The sequence below is a fragment of the Otolemur garnettii genome, unplaced genomic scaffold, assembly GCF_000181295.1.
Source record: "Otolemur garnettii isolate 467f Iridium unplaced genomic scaffold, OtoGar3 scaffold00142, whole genome shotgun sequence".
NCBI lineage: Eukaryota > Metazoa > Chordata > Mammalia > Primates > Galagidae > Otolemur > Otolemur garnettii.
This window is the reverse complement of record NW_003852537.1, coordinates 129142-138568: the sequence shown is the minus strand read 5'-3', so window position 1 is coordinate 138568 and position 9427 is coordinate 129142. Positions and strand designations below refer to the sequence as shown.

The following is a 9427-nucleotide window of genomic DNA, read 5'->3' as shown; positions in this document are numbered from 1 at the left end:
AGCCTGCACCCTCTTTCAAATCTGTTTAGTTGTTACCATTAATTATTTACTCTTATATTTGGGCTGGGCTCTAGGGCTAGACATTAGATGTGTCTGGTCCCTGTCTGTCTTCAGGGAGCTCACAGCCTACTCACTCACTTGCTCTCACAAGGGGCCAGTTTTTGAGCTGCTGTTTCTTAGGCAAGTGTTGTAGTATCTGATTCTGTGTTCTCTCCAGCTCCGGGAGTGTGAACTGAGTCCCGGTGTGAACAGAGACCTGACTCGTCGTGTGCGCAACATCAATGGTATTACCCAACACAAGCAGATTGTGCGCAATGACATCAAGCTGGCAGCCAAGCTGATCCATACTCTGGATGACAGGACCCAGCTCTGGGCCTCTGAGCCGGGGACCCCTCCCCTGCCAACAGTCAGTGACTCCCCATGGGACTTTTTCAAAAGCAGCTGATACCACCTCATCGGCTAGGGGCACCTCTGACCTCACTTGATCTGTAGCACTGAACCCTTGTATCCTCCTGCCTGCTCATTTGTTTACCCCTCCTTGTCTGGGTATTACTTCTTCCAGCTTCCAGCAGAACAAATGTTAGTAATTCTTTTGTGGGCTCGGGTAAAATGTAAAATGAGGACAGATGCTAGGGGGTGAAAGGTAACCCTGAACTCCTTTGACCCTCACATTGCCTTTCCAAATGTACTAGTTCCTATGTTACCTAACCTAGGTTTTCCTCTTCCTTGTCAGAGCCTGCCCTCACAGAACCCAATCTTGAAGAATATTACCGACTACCTGATTGAGGAAGTGAGTGCTGAAGAGGAGGAGCTGCTGGGGAGCAGTGGGGGAGCCCCCCCAGAGGAGCCTCCGAAGGAGGGGAACCCAGCTGAGATCAATGTAGAGCGGGATGAGAAGCTGATCAAGGTGCCAGCAGCACAGGGGTGCAGCTCAGGGTGGCTAAGGGGCAAGAGTAGGAAACCAAGAGTGTCTGGACCAGGCATCTATAATCCTAGCATTCTGGGAGGGCAAGACAGGTGGGTTGCCTGTGCTCACGGGTTCAGGACCAGCCTGAACAAGAACAAGACCCTCTCTCTAAAAATAGTTGGGTGTTGTAGTAGAGCCTATAGTCCCAGCTACTTGGGAAACTGAGGCAAGAAAATCACTAGAGCCCAAGAGTTTGAGGTTCCAGTGAGCTATGATGCTAGGGCACTCTACCAAGGGTAACAAACCAAAACTGTCTCAAAAAAAGAAATAGCTAGGCAAGGTGGCTCACACCTGTCATCCTAGCACTTGAGAGGCTGAGGTAGGTAGATTGCTTGAGCTCATGAGTTCGAAATGAGCCTGAGCAAGAAAGTGAGACCCCATCTCTACCAAAAAGAGCAAAACTGAGGCAAGAGATCTCTTGAGCCTGAGAGTTGGAGGTTGCTATGAGCTATGATGCCAAGGCACTCTATCCAGGGCAACAACTTGAGACTTCCTCTTAAAAAAAAAAGAAAAAGAAACTAAGAGCTTCTCATCTTCCTTAGGTTTTGGACAAACTCCTTCTCTACTTGCGAATTGTGCATTCCTTAGATTATTATAACACCTGCGAGTACCCCAATGAGGATGAAATGCCCAATCGTTGTGGCATAATCCATGTTCGGGGGCCCATGCCACCCAACCGCATTAGTCATGGAGAAGGTGAGTTCCTGGTCTCTATTCCATTCTGGTTCTCTTTTCCCTGGCTCCCTCTGGTGGCAGTGCTTTGCCACAACTCCTTTGGTCCCCTCCCCACTCCTATCCTTGCTTCTGGCTCCCTTCTCCAACCTTCCTTTGTTTCCAAACCACAGTGTTGGAGTGGCAGAAGACTTTTGAGGAGAAGCTGACTCCACTGTTAAGTGTTCGAGAGTCTCTCTCAGAGGAAGAGGCCCAGAAGATGGGTCGAAAAGACCCAGAACAGGAAGTGGAAAAGTTTGTCACCTCCAATACCCAAGAACTGGGCAAGGATAAGTGGCTTTGTCCTCTCAGTGGCAAGAAATTCAAGGTCTGGGATGTTGGAGAATCAGTGGGCTAGTATGGTAGGAGGTGGGGTTGAGGCAGGAAGCCCCTTAAAGGTCCTGGGGGGAGGTGGGTGGGGAAGAAACCACTCACCTGATGGCAGAAGGGTGGGCTGGTGATCCCTCCTCAGGTTGGGCTTGGGATGAGAGAACCCACATTACTCGCCCTATCCTGATTATCTCTTCTCTTCACCCAGGGTCCTGAGTTTGTACGCAAACATATCTTCAATAAGCATGCGGAGAAAATTGAGGAAGTAAAGAAGGAGGTGGCATTTTTTAATAACTTCCTCACTGATGCCAAACGGCCTGCTCTGCCTGAGATCAAGCCAGCACAGCCACCTGGCCCGGCCCAGAGTAAGATACGATCCACGAGGGTCTGCATGTTTCTTCTCCCAGGGACTCCTATTCCTCCTTAACTTGTCATCCTTTGAAGAGTTTCTGGGCTCGGCACCTGTGGCTCAAGTGGCTAAGGTGCCAGCCACATACACTTAAGGTGGCGGGTTCGAATCCAGCCTGGGCCGCCAAACAACAATGGTGGCTGCAACCAAAAAAAAAAAAAAATAGCCAGGTGTTGTGGCGGGCGCCTTGGGAGGTGAAGGCAGGAGACTCGCTTGAGCCCAGGAGTTGGAGGTTGCTGTGAGCTGTGATGTCACAGCACTCTACCCAGGGGGACAGCTTGAGGCTCTGTCTCAAAAAAAAAAAAAAAAAAGTTTCTGTCCCACCCTCAGGCTACAGTCCAAGGAGTTGGTTGTTACCCCCTCCCCTCCCCCGCAGTAATTCACGTCCCTGTCCCTGTTGTACTCCCCCCAGGCCTGACCCCAGGACTCCCCTACCCACACCAGACTCCCCAGGGTCTGATGCCCTATGGTCAGCCCAGGCCCCCCATCTTGGGGTATGGAGGTAAGTATAAGAGGGAAATGAAATGCCTTGGTGGTTGTGGGGCTGAGAGGAAGAAAACAGCTAGGATGTAGTCGAAGTTACAGGTTTTCATCTCAACTTGGATCTTTTTCATAGCTGGTGCTGTCCGACCTGCAGTCCCCACAGGAGGGCCTCCGTACCCCCATGGCCCATATGGTGCTGGCCGAGGGAACTATGATGCCTTTCGAGGCCAGGGGGGTTATCCGGGGAAACCTCGAAACAGGTAAGAATGAGATAAGATACCCAAGTGTTCCTGCCTTCTTCAAACTGCCTTTCAGGAACCCTCAGCTTTCATCCTGGTTTACTTTTCTCACAGGATGGTTCGTGGAGACCCAAGGGCCATTGTAGAGTATCGCGATCTTGATGCCCCTGATGATGTTGATTTCTTTTGAGCTATCTACTTCCCTTACTCTTGGTACCACCTATACTTGTGACTGCCATGTCCCATCCAGCTAAGAATTTTTTGTACAGTCCTACTGCCAATAAAAGCACTTCATGGTGACTCTTGACTCAATGTTACATACCTCTCCCAAGTCCTCCCAAACATCAGCTTGTTCTATGTTAGCTGGGCCTTCCCACTTTATTATTGATGCCAAAGGCCCCAGGCTCTGCTGAGATGCCTTTGAGGTAAGCAGGTGCACATGTATGGGACCAGAGAGCAATTTTCAGTTATGGGACCTTATCCTCCACTCAGTCCAGAGCATGCTGCTGCTTTTCGGAGTTACAGCTGGTCAAGCACAGGTTGTAGAAGGAGTTGGGGTCAAAGGCTGTGCTTACCTCCCGCCAGCCCACCCACCCAGCAGTCTGGAGTTCACTGGGACTTTTTGGAGTGCCCCAGTAATGAGGGTCCAATACCAGGACATAGGCTTCCATGCCTGGCCCTATGCAGACTCCCAGCAAAGCCTTCGATTGGGCGTCTGCATCCCCTCCCACCATCACAGGGCCCCCACCCTCTGAGAAGTGAGAGTAGAACCTCTCCAGTTCACCCCAAAGTCCCAACCCACGGGGCACGTGGCACAGGCGCCCTTGGGGCCCTCCAAAGTGAGCGAGGCAGAGACTGGCCTCTACACAACCAATCCAGTTGCGGGAACCCCGGAAGCCGGGGGGTTTGTCACCCATGTCCTCCAGGGCCGCCTGCACTGAGACCAATCCAGGCACGCCCGTGGGCTGGCCCTCTGGCCATGAGCACAGTGTCTGCAAAGTGCGGTAGCCGCAGCCCCAGCCCCGGTCGTCCAGCCCGTCGCAACCGTAGTGATAGTAGAGATAGTGGCCCGAAAGGACCGCCAGGCGAGCAGGGCCGCGACACGGCGGGGCCAGACCCAGGTGGACATCCTTTAGCAGCTCCAGGGTGATCGGCGAGTGGCAGGATCCGCGGTTCCCGAAACCGGGCAGATGAGCCCTCAGGACAGCGCCGAGCAAATTCCAGGAAGAACTCCGGACTTCCAACACTTCCTCTCGGCTCCAGGTCTTAGGCTAGCGGTCAGCAGGACCCACGCGCTGGGTAAAGATGTGCTCGTCGGGTTCTGGAGACCAACCCACGGAGCAAGCAGTGGCCACCACCAGACCGGATCGCCGGGGAACCACAATGCACCGGTGCGCCGCGCCCGCCTGCCTCATTGCGCAGGCGCGAGTTCCGCCAGATGGGGCTAGGGTGAGACTCGCCTCCGCGGCGGCTTTGCGGCGCAGGCGCCTTGCATCCCTTCTCAGAGACCCACAAGTCCAGCGTCCTGTGTCCCCAAGCGCGCGTTAGCTCAGTACCCGTGATTCAGGCGTTCTGCCGCTACCCCGGCTCCCCAGCCGCGCACACTCTTGTGGCTGTAACAGTTTATTGGCAGCCCAGAGGGGCGAAGGCACCGCGAGGGGGAGCTCAGCCCAAGACATGCAGGGGACCAGGAGCCCCGAGGGGAAGTCGGGGGTAGGATAGGCAGGGTCTGGGGTTCGTCTGTGTTATATCCCAGCCCCTAAATAAATACTATATACAGCTTGGGGGTCCCGGCGGGGCGGAGGGACGTGGGAACCCGCCTGGGTCACAGGTCTGAGCAGCGATCCTGCTTGCTGTAATGGTCGAACTGGTTCTTCCAGTGCACCATGTAGGAGCTCCAGCGGTGGAACTCGGCCTTCCACTGGCGCTCTGCCTCGTCCAGCGTGTCTGCAGCCAGGGCACCCGGCAAGTGGAGGGCGGGGAGGATGACACGAAAAGGTCGGGGAACGGACATGGGAGGGGGCACAGTGTGGGGAGGACACGGAGGAATATAAGAGACCACGTGGGATGGTGGAAAGAGGATCAGGAGAATGTGCGAAAGGAAGGCGAGAGGGAGGGCGAGGGTTAGGCGGGGTCACAGGATGGCAGGAAGGGAGAGGTGAAAATGACCGGAAGACCGGGAGACAGAAGGAATCAATAGGGGAGGGTCCGTGGGTTGGTGGGGAAAAGAGAAGACAAATGGTTGACGGTTATAGCCCTAAGTGGGGGGGAGGGGGGCTGCTATTGAAGCCCGGGCCTCCCTTCCCCCAACATCAGGCTCAGGCTCCAAAGGATAATTTTATAAAAGAATATTGGATTTCCATTTAAACAATAAAGGCGTGTGGGTCCCTGAGACGGGTGGTAAGTCACCCTCCCACCCCGCCCTGTCCAATTTGAGTCTCTCAGTTTGAGGAGGGAGGGGACGCTGGGTCCGAGGTCCCTGAGTGGGGCCTTTCTCCACCGTCCGACCGCTCATTAGAGGAGGGGCCCCTGGGACCAGAAGGGGAAAAGTCCCTGATCACAGCCGCTGGAGCTGAGAGAGAAGGAGGAGGAGGAGAGGGGAGAAGGGGAGGCTGGTCCTGGGCCTTGGGGCAGCCTCCCCATAGGCGGGGCTTGAACAGGTGCTGGGGGCCTCCGAGGCTGGGGGAAAAAGAGGGGGGTTACACCCGGCCGGCTCCCACTGCGCTCTCTGTGCCCTTTTCTCCCGCTTCCTGCCCTTGTTCGCTGGCCCCTTCGTACCGGTGGCGCTGAGCAATTTGGGTAGGAAGCGGTTCCAGAAGGCGCAGGCCTGGGCGCGCAGCCCCCGCCGCACCTCCAGCGGCCGAAGGTCTAGGCTCACGTACTGCTGCGCTCCAGCCGTGTACGGGGGCCACTGCAGGGCTTTGGGGTCGTGGGGGTCATTGGGATCCCTGCAGAATGAAACGGGAGACTCAGCCTGAAGCAGATCTGTCCCGCCTGGGGAAGGGGAACGAAGACGGGCGCCCTCTGCTGCTCTGCGGGACCTGCCCTCCCATCACCGCTGCCCCAACCCTTCTTTCTCCTCTCCCCTTCCCTCAGTTTCTCTGTGACATTTTCCTCTTTATTTCTCACATTAGAGAAGCTTCTAGGATTTGTCGGATCCTTCCTGTGTAACCAGGCATGGCCTTATCTCTACAAACATTACAACGTAGTTCTACAACACCCATCTGATGCTGGATCTATTATCCCCTTCTTCACCAGATAGATGAGTATGTGAGAGAGACAATGTGTCACAACTAAAGAATCACCACAGGTTTGACTTAATCCAGCTCTGCAGTTCCTGCTTCTATTACTGCCAAGTCCTTTGTCTTGGTCTCTCTTTGCCCACTTCTCCTGGCCTTCCTCTGCCCCGGTGCCTGTCTCTCCAGATCTGCCATCCTTCCTTCCTTTCTCCCCATGTCTTGTGTCTCTCTCTTCCCTTTGCCTCCTTTTCGAACCTCCCCCTCTCCAGCTTTCCTTTCCTGCCTCTTTCTTTCCAGCCCTGTCCTCTCTGTGTCTGTGTGTCTGTCTAGGGGCCACCCTGCCTCCCAGCCCTGTAGCCTCCTGTCCCTCAGGACTGCTGACCCTGTGCGGGCGAAGTTGGCCCAGTATCTCATCAGTCGCTGGGCAAAGATTTTCTCTTCCATGGTGTAGTTTAGCGAGGGGTCCAGGGGGAGCCCAAAGATGAACTCAATCTCATAGCCGTGGGGCACCCCCATCCACAGGGGCCAGGAAAGTGTGGAGGCACGATGTTCAAAGACGTAGGTGTAGACCCGGGCACCCTGGGCAGCCAGTCGCCCAGCCAGGTGGGCCACAGGGCACACGACGTTGTGGTCACCCACCACATCACTCAGGGCCTCCCTCAAGCGTGCTGGGTCCTCAGGATGCAGCCAGTCTGTGTAATGCAGGACCACAGCCTCGGCCGCCAGGTCACTTACCTGGGGGACCCCGACCCTCACCCCAGCCAGGAACTGGGCCCGGCTGATGAGAGACTCGTTGTCTTTGCTGAAGCCTGGGGCCCCGTAAACCAGAAAATAGGAGCCCTCATCCTTCACCACTCCCACCAGCACCTGGGGGTGGAGGGTGGGAATGGAGGGACAGGCACACACAGACAGGCAGACAGAAACAGAGGGACAGAAAAAGAGCCAGAGAGATGAACAGTTACAGACCCAGCACCATGGAGGAAAAGAATAAAAGATTGGGGAAGGGACAGATTAAAAGGAAATATACCCACAGTTCCTTTCCTCTGCCCCCTTGACCACCTTTGGATCTGTACTCTCAGGGAAGAGGGGGTGGCCATGGGGCCCAGAAGCCTGTACCTCCGGGAGTGGGTCTGGAGGAGCCCTCATGCCTGGGTGCCTAGGGGGAGGGGAGGGGAGGGACTGCTGGGACCCAGAGAAACCAGCTCCACTCCCACCAGTCACTAGTCACCTGCAGGCCATGGAAGTCTCCTGCATTGATGAGGGCCTCAGGTGTGTCACTGAGGAAATCTCCATCTACCACAGGAACGAAGGAAAATCGGAAGATACTTTCCTGAGGCAGTACGCGCCACTCATGGTCCACCAGGTCCTGAGCTGGTCGTGTCCGAAGGCAGGCTACCAGCTCTGTGTCATTGCCACCAGCGCTGCCTGGGGGACAGCCCACATAGCGGGCCAGCAGTGTGGCCCTGCGACGGGCCTCTCCCATGCCCACTGTGGCCCAGGGCCCATTGGGTGCACCACTTTGTAGCACAGCCCTGTGGAATAGGCCCCGGCTTGGTGGAGATAGCAGGTGCATGCCAACCGACGCAGCGCCTGCACTCTCCCCAAACAGAGTCACTGATGTTGGGTCCCCCCCGAATGCTGGTATATTCTCTTGCACCCACTGCAATGCCAGCCTCTGATCCAGTAAACCAACGTTGCCTGGAGCCTCTCGGCTCCCTGGCAGGGCCAAGAAACCAAAGGCTCCAACCCGATAGTTCATAGACACCAGCACCGTCCCCTCAGCTTGTACCAGGAAGCGACCATCATACACATCCAGGGAGGAGGCCCCACTGTAGAAGCCACCCCCATAGATCCAGATGAGAACAGGGGTGGGGGACAAAGGCCGGGGGTATGGTGTCCACACGTTGAGGTAGAGGCAGTCCTCACTCAGCTCACGGTTGGGGTTCCACATCTCGGTGCCCTCAAAACCAGGGTACAGCTTGTCCACATATTGGTAGCAGACACTCGGGAAGGTTGTAGCATCCAACACTCCTGGCCAGGACCGCTTGGGCTCTGGTGGCAGAAAGCGACGGGGCCCCACAGGTGGCTCCGCGAAGGGAATGCCCAGAAAAGCAGAGACAGGCCCCCCAGGGGCCTTTAGGCGAATGCCCCGCAGTTGGCCCCCACGAACTGTCACCAGTAACTCTGGATCCTCCCGACCCTCAGCCCCTGCCTCTCCTCTCAGGAGGAAGAGAAAGAGGAGTAGGGATGCCAAGGTGGATGTGGGCCTCATGACTGCAGGCAGGCAGCGTCTGCTGGGAGAAAGAAAGGCAAAGGGTGAAGGCCTGAGCAGCCAGGAGATTAGCAACATTTTTGCCCAAAGGTTATCACTGAACTGCAGAGGAGGTGGGGCAGGTTGGCAAAGAGGAGAAGAGGGAGGAGGTAGATAGGCAGAGACAAGGACATAGGCCAGCAGGCAACAGGGGACAGAGATCAGGCAGACGCACACCCAAACAAATGCAGGAAACAGAGATGAGTCCTGCCAAAGAATATCCTTCCCTGCCTGCAGGGGGCCCACCACCCTCACTTCCTTTCTCTAGCTGGGGGGACCGTGCCCCGAGTGTGCAGTGCAGGCACCAGAGGCTGAGCAATTCATTGCATATGCCACCTGGCAGGGGCGCGGCTCTCACTGACAGGCGGCGCCTTTGGGGAAACTTGAGGGATGTGAAGGCACTGCCCAAGTCTCTCCCTGGGTTGTTCTGGGCCGGGGCTCTAAGGGGTGCGTCTGGCGTTCAGGGCACTGGAGCCCCAGGTCCTGGGGCACCCCAAATCCTGCCTATCCCACCCCCCGCCCCACCCTGCTAAGCCTCATCCACTGTCTGGCACTGCCGCTGATACTTGCTAGTTCCTATCAGCTATGCACTCCCCTAGCCTAGCCCCAGGAAGCAGGCTCTCCAGCCTGGACCCCAGCATTCTAGCCCCTATCTGTCCGAAGCTGCCGTGCGCGCCGTCACCGGCGGGAGGCAGTAGAGACCGAGTAAAGGTTGGAGCTCCCCGCCCTGAGCCTGGA

General features: G+C 56.3%; 3 protein-coding genes across 7 annotated transcripts in view; 1 reads left to right on the top strand and 2 right to left on the bottom strand.

The window, feature by feature from the left end:
• The window catches only part of SRRT (serrate, RNA effector molecule), a 14599-nt gene extending 11160 nt beyond the window's left edge, over positions 1-3439 (top strand). For 2 of the 4 annotated variants that reach the window (XM_012810835.2, XM_012810833.2), the window contains exons 13-20: positions 218-406; positions 734-907; positions 1510-1663; positions 1813-2006; positions 2217-2373; positions 2818-2919; positions 3034-3160; positions 3254-3439. In XM_012810835.2, coding sequence (XP_012666289.1) covers positions 218-406; positions 734-907; positions 1510-1663; positions 1813-2006; positions 2217-2373; positions 2818-2919; positions 3034-3160; positions 3254-3329 — 1173 coding nt within the window. In that variant the 3' untranslated portion in view covers positions 3330-3439. The remainder of the gene's footprint in view (positions 1-217; positions 407-733; positions 908-1509; positions 1664-1812; positions 2007-2216; positions 2374-2817; positions 2920-3033; positions 3161-3253) is intronic. The other 2 variants (XM_012810836.2, XM_003798836.3) reach the window with 1 other exon arrangement.
• A 77-nt stretch (positions 3440-3516) lies between these two features.
• UFSP1 (UFM1 specific peptidase 1 (inactive)) lies at positions 3517-4397 on the bottom strand. Its single transcript, XM_003798835.3, has one exon. It carries the CDS (start codon positions 4054-4056, stop codon positions 3628-3630), a length of 429 nt encoding a protein of 142 aa, XP_003798883.1. The 5' UTR covers positions 4057-4397; the 3' UTR covers positions 3517-3627.
• Positions 4398-4746: 349 nt separating this feature from the next.
• On the bottom strand, positions 4747-8790 carry ACHE (acetylcholinesterase (Cartwright blood group)). 2 transcript variants are annotated; one of them, XM_012810831.2, is made up of 4 exons: positions 7607-8790; positions 6761-7245; positions 5918-6087; positions 4747-5086 (listed from the first exon to the last, which is right to left on the bottom strand). In XM_012810831.2, exons 1-4 carry the CDS (start codon positions 8726-8728, stop codon positions 4965-4967), a joined length of 1899 nt encoding a protein of 632 aa, XP_012666285.1. In that variant the 5' UTR covers positions 8729-8790; the 3' UTR covers positions 4747-4964. The 2 variants fall into 2 exon arrangements, with proteins under 2 accessions (XP_012666285.1, XP_023374342.1); XM_023518574.1 differs by lacking the exon at positions 4747-5086 and adding an exon at positions 5464-5818 and having other exon boundaries at positions 7607-8666.
• Positions 8791-9427: the final 637 nt, after the last annotated feature.

Coding starts and splice junctions, on each gene's coding strand:
- ACHE (XM_012810831.2), bottom strand. CDS start 8,728: ATGTTGCTAATCTCCTGGCTGCTCAGGCCTTCACCCTTTGCCTTTCTT. Junction 7,246..7,606: donor GAGACTTCCATGGCCTGCAG/GTGACTAGTGAC, acceptor CTCCACCCCCAG/GTGCTGGTGGGAGTGGTGAA. Junction 6,088..6,760: donor GCCAACTTCGCCCGCACAGG/GTCAGCAGTCCT, acceptor TTCATTCTGCAG/GGATCCCAATGACCCCCACG.
- UFSP1 (XM_003798835.3), bottom strand. CDS start 4,056: ATGGGTGACAAACCCCCCGGCTTCCGGGGTTCCCGCAACTGGATTGGT.